General features: G+C 44.6%; 1 protein-coding gene across 1 annotated transcript in view; it reads left to right on the top strand.

The window, feature by feature from the left end:
• The window catches only part of LOC144509456 (alpha-taxilin-like), a 119,783-nt gene that overhangs the window by 48,320 nt on the left and 48,938 nt on the right, over window positions 1-22,525 (top strand). Inside the window, exon 4 of the mRNA XM_078238358.1 lies at window positions 15,410-15,580. Within this exon, the coding sequence (XP_078094484.1) occupies window positions 15,410-15,580 (171 nt within the window). The remainder of the gene's footprint in view (window positions 1-15,409; window positions 15,581-22,525) is intronic.

Genomic DNA, 22,525 nt, shown 5'->3' with positions numbered 1-22,525 from the left:
ATGCGGTGACCAGAACTGTACGCAATACTCCAAGTGCGGCCGCACCAGAGTTTTGTACAGCTGCAATATGACCTCATGGCTCCGAAACTCAATCCCTCTACCAGTAAAAGCTAACACACCGTACGCCACCTTAACAACCCTACCAACCTGGGTGCCAACTTTCAAGGAATCTATGCACATGGACACCGAGATCTCTCTGCTCATCCACACTACCAAGTATCTTACCATTAGCCCAAGTACTCTGTATTCCTGTTACTCCTTCCAAAGTGAATCACCTCACACTTTTACGCATTAAACTCTATTTGCCACCTCTCAGCCCAGCTCTGCAGCTTATCTATGTCCCTCTGTAACCTGCAACATCCTTCTGCACTGTCCACAACTCCACCGACTTTAGTGTCATCCGCAAATTTACTAATCCATCCTTCCACGCCATCATCCAGGTCATTAATAAAAATGACAAACAGCAGTGGCCCCAAAACAGATCCCTGCAGTACACCACTAGTAACTGAACTCCAGGATGAACATTTCCCATCAACCACCACCCTCTGTCTTCTTACAGCTAGCCAATTTCTGATCCAAACCGCTAAATCATCCTCAATCCCATGCCTCCGTATCTCCTGCAATAGCTTACCGTGGGGAACCTTATCAAACGCTTTACTGAAATCCATATACACCACATCAACTGCTTTACCCTTATCCACCTCTTTGGTCACCTTCTCAAAGAACTCAATAAGGTTTGTGAGGCACGACCTACCCTTCACAAAACCGTGTTGACTATCCCTAATCAAATTATTCCTTTCTAGATGATTATAAATCCTATCTCTTATCCTTTCCAATACTTTGCCCACAACAGAAGTAAGGCTCACTGGTCTATAATTATGAGGGTTGTCTCTACTCCACTTCTTCATCAAGGGGACAACATCCTCCAGTCTTCTGGCACTATTCCGGTAGACAGTGACGACATAAAGATCTAAGCCAAAGGCTCTGCAATCTGCTCTCTAGCCTCCCAGAGAATCCTAGGATAAATCCCATCCGGCCCAGGGGACTTATCAATTTTCACACTTTCCAGAATTGCTAACACCTCCTCCTTATGAACCTCAATCCCATCTAATAGCCTGTATCTCAGTATTCTCCTTGACAACATTGTCTTTTTCCTGTGTGAATACTGATGAAAAATATTCATTTAGCGCCTCTCCTATCTCTTCGGACTCCACGCACAACTTCCCATTACTGTCCTTGACTGGCCCTAATCTAACCCTCGTCATTCTTTTATTCCTGACATACCTATAGAAAGCTTTAGGGTTTTCCTTGATCCTACCTGCCAAAGACTTCTCATGTCCCCTCCTAGCTCTTCTTAACTTTCTCTTTAGGTCCTTCCTGGCTAACTTGTAACTCTCAAGCGCCCTAACTGAGCCTTCACGTCTCATCTTTACATAAGTCTCCTTCTTCCTCTTCACAAGAGATTCGACGACTTTAGTAAACCACGGTTCACTCGCTCGACCACTTCCTCCCTGCCTGACAGGTACATACTTATCAAGGACACTCGGTAGCTGTTCCTTGAACAAGCTCCACATTTCAATTGTGCCCATCCCTTACAGTTTCCTTCCACATCTTATGCATCCTAAATCACGCCTATTTGCATCATAATTTCCTTTCCCCCAGCTATAACTTTTGCCCTGCGGTATATACCTATCCCTTTCCATCGCTAAAGTAAACGTAATCGAATTGTGGTCACTATCACCAAAGTGTTCACCTACCTCCAAATCTAACACCTGGCCTGGTTTATTACCCAGTACCAAATCCAATGTGGCCTTGCCTCTTAGAAACATAGAAAACTGCAGCACAAAACAGGCCCTTCGGCCCCACAAGTTGTGCCGAACATATCCCTACCTTTTAGGCCTACCTATAACCCTCCATCCTATTAAGTCCCATGTACTCATCCAGGAGTCTCTTAAAAGACCCGATTGAGTTTGCCTCCACCACCACTGACGGCAGCCGATTCCACTCGCCCAACACCCTCTGTGTGAAAAACTTCCCCCTAACATTTCCCCTGTACCTACCCCCCAGCACCTTAAACCTGTGTCCTCTCGTAGCAGACATTTCCACCCTGGGAAAAAGCCTCTGAGAGTCCACCCGATCTATGCCTCTCAACATTTTATATACCTCTATTAGGTCTCCTCTCATCCTTCGTCTCTCCAAGGAGAAAAGACCGAGCTCCCTCAGCCTATCCTCATAAGGCATGCCACTCAATCCAGGCAACATCCTTGTAAATCTCCTCTGCACCCTTTCAATCTTTTCCACATCCTTCCTGTAATGAGGCGACCAGAACTGAGCACAGTACTACAAGTGGGGTCTGACGAGAGTCTTATATTGCTGCATCATTATCCCCGGACTCCTAAACTCAATCCCTCGATTGATAAAGGCCAGCACACCATACGCCTTCTTGACCACCTCCTCCACCTGCGGGGCCGATTTCAGAGTCCTATCGACCCGGACCCCAAGGTCCTTCTGATCCTCGACAGTACCAAGAGTCTTTCCCTTTATATTGTACTCCTTCATCCCATTTGTCCTACCAAAATGGACCACTACGCATTTATCTGGGTTGGAGTCCATCTGCCACTTGTCTGCCCAGTCTTGCATCCTATCTATGTCCCTCTGTAACTTCTGACATCCCTCCAGACAATCCACAACCCCACCAACCTTCGTGTCGTCGGCAAACTTACCAACCCATCCCTCCACTTCCTCATCCAGGTCATTTATGAAAATGACAAACAGCAAGGGTCCCAGAACAGATTCCTGGGGCACACCACTGGTGACCGACCTCCTTGTTGGCCTATCTATATCCTGTGTCAGGAAACTCTCCTGCACACATTGGACAAAAACTGACCCCTCTAATGTACTCGAACTATAGCTTTTCCAGTCAATATTTGTAAAGTTAAAGTCCCTCATAACAACTACCCTGTTACTTTCGCTTCTATCCAGAATCATCTTTGCAATCCTTTCCTCTACATCTCTGGAACTTTTCGGAGGCCTATAGAAAACTCCCAACAGGGTGACCTCTCCTTTCCTGTTTCCAAACTTGGCCCATACTACCTCAGTAGACGATTCCTCATCAAACGTCCTTTCTGCCACCGTAATACTGTCCTTGACTAACAATGCCACACCTCCCCCTCTTTTACCACCTTCCCTGATCTTACTGAAACATCTAAACCCCGGAACCTGCAACAACCATTCCTGTCCCTACTCGATCCATGTCTCCGAAATGGCCATGACATCGAAGTCCCAGGTACCAACCCATGCTGCAAGTTCACCCACCTTATTCCGGATGCTCCTGGCGTTGAAGTAGACACACTTCAAACCGCCTTCCTGCCTGCCAGTACACTCCTGCGACCTTGAAACCTTATCCATGACCTCACTACTCTCAACCTCCTGTACACTGGATCTACAATTCAGGTTCCCATCCCCCTGCTGAATTAGTTTAAACCCTCCCGAAGAGCATTAGCAAATTTCCCCCCCAGGATATTGGTACCCCTCTGGTTCAGGTGTAGACCATCCTGTTTGTAGAGGTCCCACCTACCCCAGAATGACCCCCAATTATCCAGGTATCTGAATTCCTCCCTCCTGCACCAAGTGCCGGTAACATCCTCGTAAATCTTTTCTGCACTCTTTCTAGTTTAATAATATCCTTTCTATAATAAGGTGACCAGAACTGTACACAGTATTCCAAGTATGGTCTTACCAGTGTCTTATACAACTTCAACAAGACGTCTCAACTCCTGTATTCAATGGTCTGATGAATGAAATTCAGCATGCTAAATGCCTTCTTCACCACTCTGTCCACCTGTGACTCCACTTTCAAGGAGCTATGAACATGTACCCCTAGATCTTTGTTCTGGAACTCTCCCCAATGCCCTACCATTAACTGAGTAAGTCCTGCCCTGACTCAATCTACCAAAATGCATCACCTCGCATTTATCCAAATTAAACTCCATCTGCCATTCGTCAGCCCACTGGCCCAATTGATCAAGATCCCGTTGCAATCCGAGATAGCTTTCTTCACTGTCCACTATGCCACCAATCTTGGTGTCATCTGCAAACTTACTAACCATACCTCCTATATTCTCATCCAAATCATTAATATAAATGACACATAACAATTCCGGCCTCGGGTGACTAATATACATGGAGTGTGAACGTTCTCTGCATGTCTGTGTGGGTTTGAGGGTGGCACAGTTGTTAGCACTGCTGCCTCACAGCGCCAGGGACCTGGGTTCAAATCTGGCTTCGGGTGACTGTGTGAACGTTCTCAGGCTGTGTGTCTGCGTGGGTTTCCTCCGGGTGCTCTGGTTTCCTCCCATATTCCAAAGATGTGCAGGTTAGGTGGATTGGCCATGCTAAATTGCCCCTTAGTGTCAGGAGGATTAGCAGGGTAAATATGTGTGGTTACGAATGGAGCCTTTTTGGGATTGTTGTCAGTGTAGGCTCAATGGACCAAATGGTCTCCTCCTGCACTGTAGGGATTCTCTGATATTTAAAGTTTTAAAGTTTATTTAGTCGTGTCACAAGTAGGCTTACATTAACACCACAATGAAGTTACTGTGAAAATTCCCTATATTACCCCCAATCCCATGGTGCTCTATATTTACTAATCTTTTGTGTGGAACCTTATCAAGGGTCTCCTGAAAATCCAAATACACCACATCCTTCTCCTTTACCAATGCTACAGGTAATGGCCTCCAACAAACTCAAACAGGTTTGTCAAACATGATTTCTCTTTGGCCCTAACCAATTGCATCATTATTTTCAATGCATAGCATTATCACTTCCTTCATAATAAATTCTAAGATTTTCCCTGATACCTGTGTCAAACGTACAGGTCTTTAGTCTCTTTTTCTCTCTCCCTCGTTTCCTAAAGAGTGGGGTTGCATTCTCTATATTTCAGCCTGTCGGAACCTTTTCAGAATCTATAGCATTTTGAAAGAAAACCACCGATGGATCCACTATCGCTATAACCGCCTTGCACACTCTGAGATGTAGCTTTTCTGATCCAATGGATCAATTAACCTTCAATTCAATTATTTTTTCAAGTACTACCTCTTTATTAATACTAATTCTTTTCAGTTCCTTATTTTCACCATCCCCTCAGTTCTGTATTTCTGAGAGGTTTTTTTGTATCTTCCTCTGTGTGGACGGACACATTAATTGTTTTGTTTTTCTACCATTTGCCTATTCTCCGTTAGAAATTTTCCTGTAATAGATCTACCTTTAGCCTTGTTAATCATAGAATTCCTACAATGCAGAAGGAGGCCATTCAGCCCATTGAGTCTGTGCTGACTCTCTGACAGAGCATCTTACCCAGCCCCCTTCCCCCCCCACAAGATCCCTGTAACCCCACATATTTACACTGCTAATCCCCCAACCTAATCTTTTCCTTTTGCATATCTAAAGAAGCTTTTACAGCCTACCTTCACGTTTCTCGCTACATTGCATTCATATCCTGTTTCCCCTTTAGCAGTTTCTTGGACCTCCTTTGCTGCATTCTAAATGGTCCCCAATCCTCAGATTTAGCACATTTCTGGCCATTAAACAATGAATCAACATACAATCAACACAATGAATAGAAGTGGCAAGACTAAGTGATGTATAGATAAATGCTTTAATATAGTGTTCCAGAAACCTGAGAATAATTAACTCAAAATAGAATGGTTTTCATGTGAAAATATGCCACAGTAACAAATGAAAGTGTTTTATAACTTTATAAGCCACTTCCTTTGGTGTAATGCAACCTTTAACTTCTTTTGCTAGCCATGATTGATTCACCTTTCCTGTTGGGCTTTTGCGTCTTAGTTGAATGTATATTTGATGTAATACTTCAGATGGTATTGCCTGTCTGCTGTCAAATTTGATGTGGAGTTGCTGGCGTTTGTGACCTTCGCTCAGGTCACTGTCTCCACACAGACAGTGACTTGAGGCCAGAATTGAACCTGGGTCCCTGGCGCTGTGCCACCGTGCCGCCATGGCTCATCCCGATGATTTCTTCCCCTGGCCAAGCCTGGGTGAATCTTTGAGTTCTTAAATTTTGACTGGTTCCCTCCTCGACTAAAGGACCAGCTGCCAACAGCAATGGTAGCTATCACAGAACAACCATTTTCCTGCTATCCAATGTTGTTGTTGCCTTTGTCTCCTGGAAACTCTTCCCCCCCCCCCCCCTGTCATCCTGTTTAAAGTCTCGGAGACAGAAGTCTGCAATAATGAGAACATCTGCTTCTGTGTTTGTTTTCAGCTGTTAAACCCAGTGTGTGCCTTTCAACAGCACACAACTCTGGCTTTGCCCTTCCCTGTATCTATGGTAACCAAGCCATACAAGCTTGTTGTCAGGAAATGTTCACAGCAGATCATGTAACTCAGATCATTGCCCCTTTCATCTTAAATTACAATGACAGTTTAAAGCATAACCTTTTTTAAAAAAAACTTTGGGTAATTATAACGGAATGAGGGCAGTGTTGGCTGGAGTGGACTGGGAAAGGAGTTTAGCAGAAAAGACAATTGATCAGCAATGGCAGACATTTATGAAAATAGTTCATGACTCACAAGGATATATCCCAATGAAGAAGAAGGGTTCTAGAAAGGGGATAAATCAATCATGATTAACCATAGAACATAGAACATAGAACATTACAGCACAGAACAGGCCCTTCGGCCCACGATGTTGTGCCGACCTTCATCTGAAACCAAGATCAAGCTATCCCACTCCCTACCATCCTGGTGTGCTCCATGTGCCTATCCAATAACCGCTTAAATGTTCCTAAAGTGTCTGACTCCACTATCACTGCAGGCAGTCCATTCCACACCCCAACCACTCTCTGCGTGAAGAACCTACCTCTGATATCCTTCCTATATCTCCCACCATGAACCCTATAGTTATGCCCCCTCGTAATAGCTCCATCCACCCGAGGAAATAGTCTTTGAACGTTCACTCGATCTATCCCCATCATCATTTTATAAACCTCTATTAAGTCTCCCCTCAATCTCCTCCGCTCCAGAGAGAACAGCCCCAGCTCCCTCAACCTTTCCTCATAAGACCGACACTCCAAACCAGGCAGCATCCTGGTAAATCTCCTCTGCACTCTTTCCAGCGCTTCCACATCCTTCTTATAGTGAGGTGACCAGAACTGCACGCAATATTCCAAATGCGGTCTCACCAAGGTCCTGTACAGTTGCAGCATAACCCCACGGCTCTTAAACTCCAACCCCCTGTTAATAAAAGCTAACACACTATATGCCTTCTTCACAGCTCTATCCACTTGAGTGGCAACCTTTAGAGATCTGTGGATATGGACCCCAAGATCTCTCTGTTCCTCCACAGTCTTCAGAACCCTACCTTTGACCCTGTAATCCACATTTAAATTAGTCCTACCAAAATGAATCACCTCACATTTATCAGGGTTAAACTCCATTTGCCATTTTTCAGCCCAGCTTTGCATCCTATCTATGTCTCTTTGCAGCCTACAACAGCCCTCCACCTCATCCACTACTCCACCAATCTTGGTGTCATCAGCAAATTTACTGATCCACCCTTCAGCCCCCTCCTCTAAGTCATTAATAAAAATCACAAAGAGCAGAGGACCAAGCACCGATCCCTGCGGCACTCCGCTAGCAACCTGCCTCCAGTCCGAAAATTTTCCATCCACCACCACCCTCTGTCTTCGATCAGATAGCCAGTTACCTATCCAATCGGCCAACTTTCCCTCTATCCCACACCTCCTCACTTTCATCATAAGCCGACCATGGGGGACCTTATCAAACGCCTTACTAAAATCCATGTATATGACATCAACCGCCCTACCTTCATCAACACACCTAGTTACCTCCTCAAAAAACCAAGCAAGTTAAGGATAAGAACAACAAAGAACAATACAGCACAGGAACAGGACCTTCACCCTACCAAGTCTGCGCCGTCAATATTTGGTTTCTGTCCCTCTTTGCCTCCCAGTCAAGTGTCTGTCGAGATACACTTTGAATCTTGCTCATGTAACTGTTTCACCACCTCCACTGACAGTGTGTTCCAGGCACCCACCACCCTGTGTGAAAAACATTCACTGCACGTCTCCCCTAAACTTACCACCTCTCACCTTAAACCTACACGCTCTTGTAGTCAACCCTTCTATCCTGGGAAAAACCTTCTGACTATCCATCCTAACTATGCCTGTCATAATTTTATAGACTTCTATTAGGTCACCTCTCAGCCTCTGTCTTTCCAGTGAAAACAATCCGAATTTATTCAACCTCTCTGCATACCTAAACCTTCCAAACCAGGCAACATCCTGGTAAACCTTCTTTGCGCACTCTACAAAGCATCCATGTCCTACTGGTAGTGTGGCGACCAGAACTGCACGCAATATTCCAAATGTGGCCCATCTGAAGTTTTATAACTTGCCAACTTTTATACTCGATGCCCCGGCCAATGAAGGCAAGCATGTTGTATGCCTTCTTGACCACCTTATCCACCTGTGTTGCTATTTTCAGGGATCTGTGGTCCTGTACACCCAGATCCCTTTGTGTCAATGCCATTAAGGTTTCTGCTGTTTATTGTGTAATTTGCACCTGAATTTGATCTTCCAAAATGCATCACCTCATATTTGTCTGAATTAAACTCCATCTGCCATTTCTCTGCCCAAGTCTCCAACCGATCTATGTCCTGCTGTATCCTTTGACAATTCTCATCACTATCTGCAACTCCGCCATTTTTTGTGTCATCCATGAATTTATTAACCAGACCACCTATACTTTCCTCCAGGTCATTTATTTTTATATATTACAAAAACAAAGATCCGAGCACTGATTCCTGTGGAACACCACTAGTTACTGATCTCCATGCTAAAAAGCACCCTTCCACTGCTACTCTATCTTCTATAACCAAATCAATTCTTCAAACATTACAGCACACCCCAGATCCCATGAGAGTTTACCTTTTTTACCAGCTTGCCATGAGGGACCTCGTTAAAGTCCATATAGACAACCTCCACCGCCTTTCCCTCATCAATCATTCTTGTCACCTCTTCAAAAAATTCAATCAAGTTTGTGAATCATGATCTTCCCTGCACAAAATCATGCTGCCTATCAATAACAAATCCATTCACTTCCAAATGCGAATAAATCCTATCTCTCAGAATCTTCTCCAACAGCTTCCCCATCACTGACATCAAGCTCCCTGGCCTGTAATTACCTGGATTATCTTTATTTCCCTTTTTAAACAAAGGAACAACATTGATCATTCTCCAGTCCTCTGGAACCTCGCCTGTGGCCAAAGAGGATGCAAAAGTATCTGTTAAGGCCCCAGCTAATTCCTCCCTTGCCTCCCACAGTATCCTGGGATAGATCCCATCTGGCCCTGGGGACTTGTATGCCTCATAGAGTCATAGAGGTTTACAGCATGGAAACAGGCCCTTCGGCTCAACTTGTCCATGTCGTCCTTTTTTTTTTAAAACCCCGAAACTAGTTCCAATTGCCCGCATTTGGCCCATATCCCTCTATACCCATCTTACCCATTTAACTGTCTAAATGCTTTTTAAAAGACAAAATTGTACCCGCCTCTACTACTACCTCTGGCAGCTTGTTCCAGACACACCAACCTCTGTGTGAAAAAATGTCCCTGTGGACCCTTTTGTATCTCTCTCCTCTCACCTTAAACCTATGCCCTCTAGTTTTAGACTCCCCTACCTTTGGGAAAAGATATTGACTATCTAGCTGATCTATGCCCCTCATTATTTTATAGATCTCTATAAGATCAGCCCTCAGCCTTCTGCACTCTAGGGAAAAAAGTCCCAGTATATCCAGCCTCCTTATAACTCAAACCATCAAGACTTGGTAGCATCCTGGTAAATCTTTTCTGTGCTCTTGTTTAATAATATCTTTTCTATAATAGGGTGACCAGATCTGTACACAGTATTCCAAGTGTGGCCTTACCAATGTGTTGTACAACTTCAACAAGACGTCCCAACTCCTGTATTCAATGTTCTGACCAATGAAACCAAGCATGCTGAATGCCTTCACCACTCTGTTCACCTGTGACTCCACTTTCAAGGAGCTATGAACATGTACCCCTAGATCCTTTTGTTCTATAACTATCCCTAACACCCTACCATTAACTGAGTAAGTCCTGCCCTGGTTCAATCTATCAAAATGCATCACCTTGCATTTATCTAAATTAAACTCCATCTGCCATAGAGACTCACTGGTCTGCGGTTCCCCAGCTTGTGTCTACAACCCTTCTTAAATAGCGGAGCCACATTAGCTGTTCTCCAGTCTTCTGGCACCTCCCCCGGTAAGAAGTTTAACAACACCAGGTTAAAGTCCAACAGGTTTATTTGGTAGCAAAAGCCACACAAGCTTTCGGAGCTCCATATCATGACCTCCCCCGGTGGCCAGAGAGGAATTGAAAATTTGCGTCAGAGCCACTGCAGTCTCCTTCCTTGCCTCCCACAACAGTCTAGGGCACAATTCATCTGGACCTGGCGATTTATCCACTTTAAAGGCTGCCAGCAGCTTCAATACCTTGTCCTTCCCTATGTGAATTTGCTCAAGAACTTCACAGTCTCTCCCTGAATTCCATACCATCGTCCTTATTCTCTTGGGTGAAGACTGATGTGAAGTATTAATTCAATACTCTACCAATGTCCTCTGGCTCCACCTGCAGATTGCTCCTTTGATCTCTAATGTGCCATACTCTCTTCCTGGTTATCCTCTTCGCATTTCTATACTTATAGATTATCTTGGGCTATTAGGAAAATGTTTAGAATCTGTTATAAAGGATATAATAGCAGAATATTTAGAAATGCATGATATAATCAAGCAGAGTTGGCATGTTTTCATGAAAGGGAAGTTATGGTTGACAAATTTATTAGAATATTTTGAGGTGGTAACAAGCAGGATAAATAAAGGGGAACCAGTAGATATAATGTATTTGGCTTTCCAGAGAGCATTTGATAAGATACCGCACAAAAGGCTACTTAGGAGCCCATGGTGTTGGGGGTAGTACATTAGCATGAATAGAGGATTGGCTAACTGATAGAAGACAGAGAGTTGGGATAAAAAGGGCATTTTCAGGGGCAACCTGTAACTAGTGGAGTACCACAGGGATCAGTGCTGGGGCCATAATTACTTACAATATATATTAATTACTTGGATGAGGGAAGTGAGTGTACTATTTCTAAGTTTGCAGGTGACAGAAGAATAGGTGAGAAGGCAAGTGATGAAGATGACACACAGAATCTACAGAGGGATATAAACAGGTTGGGTGAGTGGGCAAAACTTGGCAAATAGAATATAATGTAGGAAAATGTGAATTTTTGCACTTTGGTAAGAAGAATAAAGGAGCTGAATATTATTTAAATGGAGAAAGACTGCAGAAAGCTGCAGCACAGAGGAATAAATAAATCACAAAAGGCCAGCATGCATGTTCAGTAGGTAATGGGGAAGGCAAATGGAATGTTGGCCTTTATTTCAATGGGAATGGATTATAAAAATAGGGAAGTCTTGCCAAAACTACACTTGTTAGCCCACACTTAGAACCGTAGAAAAGTTACAGCACAGAAGGGGGCCATTCGGCCCATCTAGTCCATGCCAGCCTGAGAACACAGGTGCCCTTTCTAATCCCACCTTCCTGCACCTGGCCCATAGCCCTGTTGCATGCAGTACTTAAGGTGCAGATCCAGGTACTTTTAAGAAGAGTTTAGGGTCTCTACCTCCACCAACTTCGGCAGTGAATTCCAGTCACCCACCACCCTTTGTGTAAAAAGTTCTTCCTCATGTCCCCTCTACACCTACTGACACTTATCTTGAATCTGTGTCCCCTGGTTCTAAACTTCTCCAAGGGAAACAATTTGTTCACGTCCACTCTATCTCTTGCCCTCAAAAATTTGTACACCTCTATCAAATCACCCCCTCAGCCTTCTTTGTTCAAGAAGGCTGTCAAGGCTGGGTCGATAGGTATGTTCAAGGCAGAGAGAGATTTTTAAATCAGTAAGGGAATTGAGGGTTATGGGGATAAGCCAGGAAAGTGCTGTTGAGGATTATATCATACCAGTCATGATCTCATTGAATGGTGGAGCAGACATAAAAGAACATAAGAACTAGGAGCAGGAGTAGCCATCTGGCCCCTCGAGTCTGCTCTGCCATTCAGGAAGATCATGGCTGAACTTTTCGTCGGCTCAGCTCCACTTACCCGCCCGCTCACCATAACCCTTAAGTCAAACAAAATTACAGCATAGGAACAGGCTCTTCGCCCCTCCAAGCTTGCACCGACCATGCTGCCCGACTGAACTAAAACCCCCTACCCTTCTGGGGACCATGCCCCTTTATGTCCATCCTATTCATGTATTTGTCAAGATGCCCCTTAAAACTCACTCTTGTATCTGCTTCCACTACGTCCCACGGCAGCGAATTCCAGGCATCCACCACCCTCTGTAAAAAAAAATTTGCCTCGTACATCTCCTTTAAACCTTGCCCCTCGCACCTTAAACCTCTGCTCCCTAGTAATTGACTCTTCCACCCTGGGAAAAAGCTTCTGGTTATCCACTCTGTCCATGCCCCTCATAATCTTGTAGACTTCTATCAGGTCGCCCCTCAACCTCCGTCGTTCCAGTGAGAACAAACCAAGTTTCTCCAACCTCTCCTCATAGCTAATGCCCTCCATACCAGGCAACATCCTGGTAAATCTTTTCTGTACCCCCTCCAAACCTCCACATCCTTCTGACAGTGTGGCGACCACTATATTCCAAGTGCGGCCTAACTAAGGTTCTATAAAGGTGTAACATGACTTGTCAATTTTTAAACTGTGCCTCAGCTGATCAAGGCAAGCATGCCGTATGCCTTCTTGACTACCTTCTCCTCCTGTGTTGCCACTTTCAGTGACCTGTGTACTTGTACACCCAGATCCCTCTGCCTTTCAATACTCTTAAAGATTCTGCCATTTACTGTGTATTTCCTATCTTTATTAGACCTTCCAAAATGAATTACCTCACATTTGTCCGGAATTACCTCACCTTTGTCCAAAATTCCTTTACTGTTCAAATATCTATCTATCTTTGCTTTAAAAACATTCAACAAGGTTGCCTCAACTGCTTCACTGGGCCGGGAATTCCACAGATTCACAACCCTTTGGATGAAGAAGTTCCTTCTCAACTCAGTCCAAAATTCGCTCCCCCTTATTTTGAGGCCATGTCCCCTCGTTCTAGTTTCACCCGCCAGTGGAAACAACCTCCCTGCTACTATCTTATCTATTCCCTTCATAATCATACATCTTTCGAAAAGATTTGTTTCATTCTTCTGAATTCCAATGAGTATAATCCCAGTCTACTCAGTCTCATCTCATAAACCAACCCTCTCAAATGCGGAATCAACCTAGTGAATCTCCTCTGCACCTCCTCCAGTGCCAGTATATCCTTTCTCAAGTAAGGAGACCAACACTGTACACAGTACTCCAGGTGTGGCCTCACCAGCACCTCATACAGCTGCAACATAACCTCCCTGTTTTTAAACTCCATCCCTCTAGCAATGAAGGACAACATTCCTTTTGCCTTAATTACCTGCTGCACCTGCAAACCAACGTTTTGTGATTCATGCACAAGGACACCCAGGTCCCTCTGCACAGCAGCATGCTGCAATTTTTTACCATTTAAATAATAGTCCATTTTGCTGTTATTCCTACCAAAAGGCAAAGGCAGATCGTGCCTTACGAGCCTGGTGGAGTTCTTCGAAAATGTGACTCAACACAATGACGAAGGGAAAGCGGTAGATGTGGTTTATATGGATTTTAGCAAGGCGTTCGATAAGGTCCCCCATGCAAGGCTTCTCGAAAAAGTGAGAGGGCATGGGATCCAAGGGGCTGCTGCCCTGTGGATCCAGAACTGGCTTGCCCAAAGGAGGCAGAGAGTGGGTATAGATGGGTCTTTTTCTAAATGGAGCTTGGTCACCAGTAGTGTGCCCCAGGGATCTGTTCTGGGACCCTTGCTGTTTGTCATTTTCATAAATGACCTGGATGAGGAAGTGGAGGGATGGGTTGGTAAGTTTGCCGACGACACGAAGGTTGGTGGGGTTGTGGATAGTCTGGAGGGATGTCAGAAGTTACAGAGGGACACAGATAGGATGCAAGACTGGGCGGAGAAGTGGCAGATGGACTTCAACCCAGATAAATGTGTCGTGGTCCATTTTGGCAGGTCGAATGGGATGAAGGAGTACAATATAAAGGGAAAGACTCTTAGTACTGTAGAGGATCAGAAGGACCTTGGGGTCCGGGTCGATAGGACTCTGAAATCGGCCCCGCAGGTGGAGGAGGTGGTTAAGAAGGCGTATGGTGTGCTGGCCTTTATCAATCGAGGGATTGAGTTTAGGAGTCCGGGGATAATGATGCAGCTATATAAGACCCTCGCCAGACCCCACTTGGAGTACTGTGCTCAGTTCTGGTCGCCTCATTACAGGAGGGATGTGGAAAAGATTGAAAGGGTGCAGAGGAGATTTACAAGGATGTTGTCTGAATTGAGTGGCATGCCTTATGAGGATAGGTTGAGGGAGCTTGGTCTTTTCTCCTTGGAGAGACGTAGGATGAGAGGAGACCTAATAGAGGTATATAAAATGTTGAGAGACATAGATCGGGTGGACTCTCAGAGGCTTTTACCCAGGGTGGAAATGGCTGCTACGAGAGGACACAGGTTTAAGGAGCTGGGGGGTAGGTACAGGGGAAATGTTAGGGGGAAGTTTTTCACACACAGGGTGGTGGGTGAGTGGAATCGGCTGCCGTCAGTGGTGGTGGAGGCAAACTCAATCGGGTCTTTTAAGAGACTCCTGGATGAGTACATGGGACTTAATAGGATGGAGGGTTGTAGGTAGGCCTAAAAGGTAGGGATATGTTCGGCACAACTTGTGGGGCCGAAGGGTCTGTTTTGTGCTATAGTTTTCTATGTTTCTATGTAAAATGGATGACCTCACACTTACCAACATTGTACTCCATCTGCCAGACCCTTGCCCACTCAGACTATCTATATCCCTTTGCAGACTTTGTCCTCTGCGCACTTTGCTCTGCCACTCATCTTAGTGTCATTGTGAATTTTGACACATTACACTTGGTCCCCAACTCCAACTCGATGTGCTGAATGGCCTGCTTCTGCTCCTATGTCTTATGATCTTAGAATTTTGCATTCATAACAATGGTACATTAGATGATCTTTGTTCTTGTAAAATATTGCCCACTAGTCTTAGTTATGTTGGTTATGATGTGTAAAGCTGAAGTTTAACATGTTTAGCAAAATGGTTCTTATTTTGACAGAAATGAAGCTGTGCAGAATAAGGCACAATCCATTAAAGTGATCTAAAGCTTTAGCCTGCCTGAATGACGCAATTGATCTCTCTGCAGCTTGAAGAGCATAGAAATACGCAAAAGCAAATGCGACTGCTACAAAAGAAACAAACTCAAATCATACAAGAGAAGGATCACCTCCGGAATGAGCATAGCAAAGCCATTCTGGCACGCAGCAAACTAGAAAGTTTGTGCCGTGAACTGCAACGCCACAATCGAACGCTCAAGGTAAAGTTATTATTGGAAAATGTAGATTAGTGTACAGATGATACCTGTTCACTGCCAGTACAGATACTTCACACATAGGTCCTGTGGATAAAGCCTTTTAGTTGATTTTTTTTTTGCGTAACTTACATGCATGTCTAGTTTTGCATTTGTAACTGTACAAATTCAGAAATGTGTTGGGGTGGAACTGTGTGGAATACTTGATTAAAACATGTGAAAAAGGACAAAAGACCATCTAATCTATCTAGCTTGTCCTTGCCTGCCATTGTACGTATTTTTTGTGCCATTTAGGGGAGGAAGTGGCATGGTGGTAATATGCTGGACTAGTCATCCAGAGACCAAGGCTAACGCTGTGGGGATATGTGTTCAAATTGCACCATGGCAGCTGGTAGAATTTGAATTCCGTTAATAAATCAGGAATTTAAATGTAGTCGATTGTTATAAAAACCTAACTGGTTCACTAATGATCTTTAGGGAAGGAAATCTGCCATCTTTATCTGGTGTGGCCTACATGTGATCCCATACCCACAGCAATAAGGTTGACTCTTAACTCTCCTCTGAAATGGCCTAACCAGTGATGCACACATCCCATGAAAGAATAAAGAAGAACCAGGGACAAAGTGAACCCAATTCACTCTAGCCTCCTGCAACCATGTCATCTCATAGGAACAGCAAAAAAAAACAAAAGCATAGAGATGATCTTTACCCAAATTGGGAGGAATATCTCTCAACTTCCTCTCTGATCCACACAACAATTAAGCAAATTCCAAAAGACCACATTGAAGAGTACACTATTCTGCATTAGCCAGGCTATTTTTCTAGCTTGAGATGCCTTTTGCTTCTTGTAACTTAACCCTTTTGCATGTTTGCATTGAATTCACATTCAGCAAGGATTGGTTTCTGTGAAAGTCTCCTTGCATCTATAACACTGCTTTTGTAAATCTGATATTCCCATGTGGTAGGGGGTCAACATTTTTTATTTCAAGGGCTCTTCCTGAGATTTTCTTGAGGGCTATTTTTTGGTTTTCACTAATTCCTTCATTAGGTGTTGCAGTCACAAATTAACATTATCTTCTGTATTTGTATTGACGTATGGGGTAATTAGAACGTGCAGAATTAGAAGAATTAATCAATACCCCTCTATGATCAGCCTTCGATTAAACCTAACACATTGAGAAAGCTTAATTTCCTAGGCACAACGAGTTGGCACAAGAAAGCAAGGGTATAAGTTAGCAACAAAAGTAGTTCTTCCAAAGTAACTGGTGCATACTTGTACATACAGAAATCCATTACCCTAAACACGCCTTCTGCAGTCAGTGAGATTGCAGCTAATGTGTTTTGATCATGTGCAGAAAGTTGGAAGATTTTAATCAGGGAGTTGGCACCTTTTTTACTGCATCTCAGATCTCCATCTTGGATTTAAATTTAAAAATTGATCTAGCATTGATATTGATCTGGCATCGATTGCTGTTTGCGGAACAGAGTTCCAAACTTCTAGCCTCCTGTGTGTTGAACTGTTATAAATTTGAATCCTGAAAGATCGGGTTCTAATTTTTAGATTATGCTCCCAGAACCACAGAATCTTTAGTGTAGAAGGAGGCCATTTGGCCTGGTGAGTCTGCACTGACTCTCTGAAAGAGCATTCTACCCATTCTCACTCCCCTGCTTTATCCCTGTAAACTTGCACATTCTCTCTTTACAGACAGCAATCCAATTCCCTTTTGAATACTCGATTGCACCTGCCTTCAGCATCCCCACAGGGCATTTGTTGCAGACTCCAACCACCCTCTGGGTGAAAACATTTTCCTTATCACTTTTACTCCTTTTGCCAATCATTTTGAATGTGTACCCTCTAGTTCTTGATGCTGTCTTGAGTGGGAATAGTTTCTCACTCTTTACCACTATCAAGTCTCCACTCAGTCTCTTTTTCTTCAAGGGAAACAATCCCAAAATCTCCAATCTAACCTCAGCTACAGTTCTTTATCCCTGGAATCATTCTTATAGAATCCATTGAACCATAGAATCCTGCAGTGCAGAAGGAGGCCATTCAGCCCATCGAGTTTGCACCGACAATAATCTCACCCAGGCCCTATCCCCATTACCTCATGCATTTACCCTGCTAGCCCCCCTGACACTAAGGGGCAATTTATCATGGCCAATACAGCTAACCCGCACATCTTTGGAGTGTGGGAGGAAACCGAAGCACCTGGAGGAAACCCACGCAGACATGGGGAGGATGTGCAAACTCCACACAGACAGTGACCCAAGCCGGGAATTGAACCCGAGTCACTGGCACTGAGAGGCAGCAGTGCTAACCACTGTGCCACCGTGCCGTCCTTATGAATCTCATCTGTACTCTTTCCAATACCTTCATATCCTCCTCAAAGTATGGCACCCAGAACTGGACACAATATTATACATGAGACCTAACTAGTGTCTTTTACAAGTTCACCATGACCTCCTTTCTCGTGTACTCGATGCCTCTGTTAATAAAAGTACCGCATACTTTAACTGCTCTCTCAACAAGCTGCACGATCTTCATTGATTCGTGTACATTTCCCTGAGGCCCCTCTGTTCCTGAACCACCTTTCTCCCTTTATTTTGTACTTTCTCTCCAAATTCCTCCTGCCAAAATGAATCACGCCTGAATTGAACTTTATCTGCAACTTGTTTGTCCAATCCACCAACATGTCTGTATCCTTAAATGTTCAAGACTATCCTCATCACAGTTGACAACATCTCTGACCTTCATAGTATTTGCAAATTGTGAAATCATGCCCTGTACACCACAGTATACAGGTATCTATATAATAGTATCTAATATACATCAGGAAGAGCAAGGATCCCAACACTGACTCCACTACAAGCCTTCCTCCATTGTGAAAAACAACAATTCACTCTCCTGTTTCCTGTTACTCAGCCAATTTCTTAACCAAGTGCCTACTTTTATTCCATGGGCTACAGTTTTCTCGCAAGTTGATTGTGTGGCACTGTATCAAATGTCTTTTGAAAATCCACATTAATAGCATTGCCCATACCAACCTTAATTTTCCCTTACTGAATCCATGCTGGCTTTGCTCCATTATCCTATACTTGTCATTGCGGTTATGATTTTGTCCTAAACTATAGTTTCCAGAAGCTTCCCTACTATTGAAGTCAGACTGACAGGTCTGTAGTTGCCAGCTTTATCCTTGCATCCCTTTTTGAACAAGGCTGTAACCTTCACAATTCTCCAGTCCTCTGGCATCCGTGTTTAAGGAAGTCTGGAAGATTATCATTAGTTCATCTGCAACTTTCACGATCCCTTCCCTCCGTACTCTTAGATGCATTCATCCTGTCCTGGTATCTTAAATTTTAAATAAAAATAGCCTTTCTAATGCCATCACCTTCTCAATTGTAAATTCCTTGAGTGTACCAGTTATCTCCCCCCTCACCTTGGCCTGGGTAGCAACTTCTTCCTTTGCAAAGACAGATGCAAAGTACTCATCTGCTATTTTTCCTGCATCCACGTGCAAGTCCCCTTCTTATTCCTAATCGACCTTATTCTTTCTCTTGCCACGCTTTTATTATTTATATGTTTGTTGAAGACCTTGGGATTCCTTTTATGTTAGTTGTCAGTCTCTTTTCATGCTCTCCTTGCTTTTCTCAGCTTTTTCACTTCCCCTCTGGTTCTTCTATAGTTAGCCTGATTCTGCATTGTATTTTCTACCTGACATCTGTCATATGCATACTTCTTCCTTTTCATTGTCACCTAGACCTGTTGTCATCCATGGGAATTCTTACTTTGCCCTTTACTCTGACCCCATCTGATAACTTAGTATTGCCTCACTAATTCTATCAAACTCTCCGATATGTTCTCCTTATCAGTTAATACTTTTCTACTTACCGCTGCCAGTTTTTGTCGTCTCCGATCTGAATTTACCCTCTGGTTCCCATCCCCGTGCCAACGGCACTAGCAAACTTGCCCATGAGGACATTTAGTCCCAGTTGGGTTAAGGTATAACTCGTTCTTTGTACACCTGTCCCAGAACTGATCCCAGTGCTTCAAATCTAAAGCCCTCCCTCCTTTATTTCATGTTGAACTGCTCAGTCTTCCGATTAGAACATAGAACATAGAAAAAATACAGCACAAACAGGCCCTTCGGCTCACAAGTTGCACCGGTCATGTCCCTATCTACCTAGGCTATATATAGGCTTACCTATAACCCTCAATCCTATTAAGTCCCATGTACTCATTCAGAAGTCTCTTAAAAGACCCTATTGAGTTTGCCTCCACCACCACTGACGGCAGCCGATTCCACTCACCCACCACCCTCTGAGTGAAAAACTTACCCCTGACATCTCCTCTGTACCTACTCCCCAGCACCTTAAACCTGTGTCCTCTCGTAGCAGCCATTTCAGTCCTGGGAAAAAGCCTCCGAGGACACAGCCTCAAAATAAAGGGGGGTCGGTTTAAGACAGAGTTGAGGAGGAACTTCTTCTCCCAGAGGGTGGTGAATCTCTGGAATTCTCTGCCCACTGAGGTGGTGGAGGCTACCTCGCTGAATATGTTTAAAGCGCGGATGGATGGATTCCTGATCGGTAAGGGAATTAAGGGTTATGGGGATCAGGCGGGTAAGTGGTACTGATCCACGTCAGATCAGCCATGATCTTATTGAATGGCGGGGCAGGCTCGAGGGGCTAGATGGCCTACTCCTGCTCCTATTTCTTATGTTCTTATGTAATCCACCCGATCTATACCTCTCAACATCTTGTACACCTCTATCAGGTCACCTCTCATCCTTCGTCTCTCCAAGGAGAAAAGACCGAGCTCCCTCAGCCTATCCTCATAAGGCATGCCAACCAATCCAGGCAACATCCTTGTAAATCTTCTCTGCACCCTTTCAATCATTTCCACATCCCTCCTGTAATGAGGCGACCAGAACTGAGCACAGTACTCCAAGTGGGGTCTGACGAGGGTCTTATAAAGCTGCATCATTATCTCCCGACTCCTAAACTCAATCCCTCGATTGATGAAGGCCAGCACACCATACGCCTTAACCACCTCCTCTACCAGTGAGGCCGATTTATGAGTCCTATGGACCCGGACCCCAAGGTCCTTCTGATCCTCTACAGGACTAAGAGTCTTACCCTTGATATTATACTCCTTCATCCCATTTGACCTGCCAAAATGTACCACTGCACATTTATCTGGGTTGAAGTCCATCTGCCACTTGTCCGCCCAGTCTTGCATCCTATCTATGTCACGCTGCAGCTTCTGACATCCCTCCAACCTATCCACAACACCACCAACCTTCGTGTCGTCGGCAAACTTACCAACCCATCCCTCCACTTCCTATCCAGGTCATTTATGAAAATGACAAACAGCAAGGGTCTCAGAACAGATCCCTATTCTTATACTTATTAGCATGTGGCCCTGGGAGTAATCCTGAGATTACTGCTCTTGAGTTCCTGCTTTCTAATTCCTTTTGTAACTCCCTAAAATCTGCTTTCAGGACTACTTCCCTTTTCCTAACTATGTGATTGGGTCCAGTATGGTTCACAACCTCTGGCTATTCACCCTCTCCCAAAAAAATATCCTACAGCTGCTCTTTAACATCGTTGACCCTAGTTCCAGGAAGGCAGCATACTGTCCTGGAGTCATGTCTATTGCTGCAGAAATGCCTATCTGCTCCCCTAATAATGGAATACCCAACCACTATAGCATGCCCATTCTTACTCAGCCCCTGGCTGAGCTATCTGTGGTGCCACAAACTTGGCCCTTGCTGCAGGCCCTCTGAGGAACCATCTCACTTGCTCGTTTCAAAATGGAAAAGTGGTCAGATATCCTCAGGATTCCTCCGTTACCTGCCTGTTTCTCTTAGATACTCTGGCAGGCACCCTTTCTCCCTCTGCCTGTGTGCTACTTAGCTGTGCTGTGACTACCTCTCTAAACAAGCTATCCACGCAATCCTTAGCCTTGAAAATGCACCAGTGATTCCAGCTGCTGCTCGAGTTCCGCAACTCGGAGCTCAAGTTTCTGCAACGGATAACACTTCCAACAGATGTAATCATCAAAGGGATTTTGAGCTTGTACAACTTCCCACATCTCTCAGGATGCACACTGCACATGGCAAAGGTGCACTGACATACCTTAAACTTTACATGAAGTGTTTTCTACAGTATAATGTACTATAATTCACCAGTCATCTCCTTTCTGCCAAATTAGGCAAAGCATTTGTTTACTGATCATTCAACTTGGAGGGACCCCCCTGTGTTGTCACTTTTAGATTTTATCTGTAAACCCTTCGCTCTCCCTCAGCTGTTTTGAGCTCTGTCTCTCTCTCTCAGTCTCTCTGTCTCTCTCTCTCTGTCTCTCTCTGTCTCTCTCTCTCTGTCTCTCTCTCTGTCTCTCTCCCTGTCTCTCTCCCTGTCTCTCTCCCTGTCTCTCTCCCTGTCTCTCTCCCTGTCCTCTCTCCCTGTCTCTCTCCCTGTCTCTCTCCCTGTCTCTCTCCCTGTCTCTCTCCCTGTCTCTCTCCCTGTCTCTCTCCCTGTCTCTCTCCCTGTCTCTCTCCCTGTCTCTCTCCCTGTCTCTCTCCCTGTCTCTCTCCCTGTCTCTCTCCCTGTCTCTCTCCCTGTCTCTCTCCCTGTCTCTCTCCCTGTCTCTCTCCCTGTCTCTCTCCCTGTCTCTCTCCCTGTCTCTCTCCCTGTCTCTCTCCCTGTCTCTCTCCCTGTCTCTCTCCCTGTCTCTCTCCCTGTCTCTCTCCCTGTCTCTCTCCCTGTCTCTCTCCCTGTCTCTCTCCCTGTCTCTCTCCCTGTCTCTCTCCCTGTCTCTCTCCCTGTCTCTCTCCCTGTCTCTCTCCCTGTCTCTCTCCCTGTCTCTCTCCCTGTCTCTCTCCCTGTCTCTCTCCCTGTCTCTCTCCCTGTCTCTCTCCCTGTCTCTCTCCCTGTCTCTCTCCCTGTCTCTCT

This window comes from Mustelus asterias, chromosome 21 (assembly GCF_964213995.1).
Source record: "Mustelus asterias chromosome 21, sMusAst1.hap1.1, whole genome shotgun sequence".
Classification (NCBI taxonomy): Eukaryota; Metazoa; Chordata; class Chondrichthyes; order Carcharhiniformes; family Triakidae; genus Mustelus; species Mustelus asterias.
The sequence above is the reverse complement of the archived record's forward strand: the minus strand, read 5'-3'. Positions and strand labels throughout refer to the sequence as shown.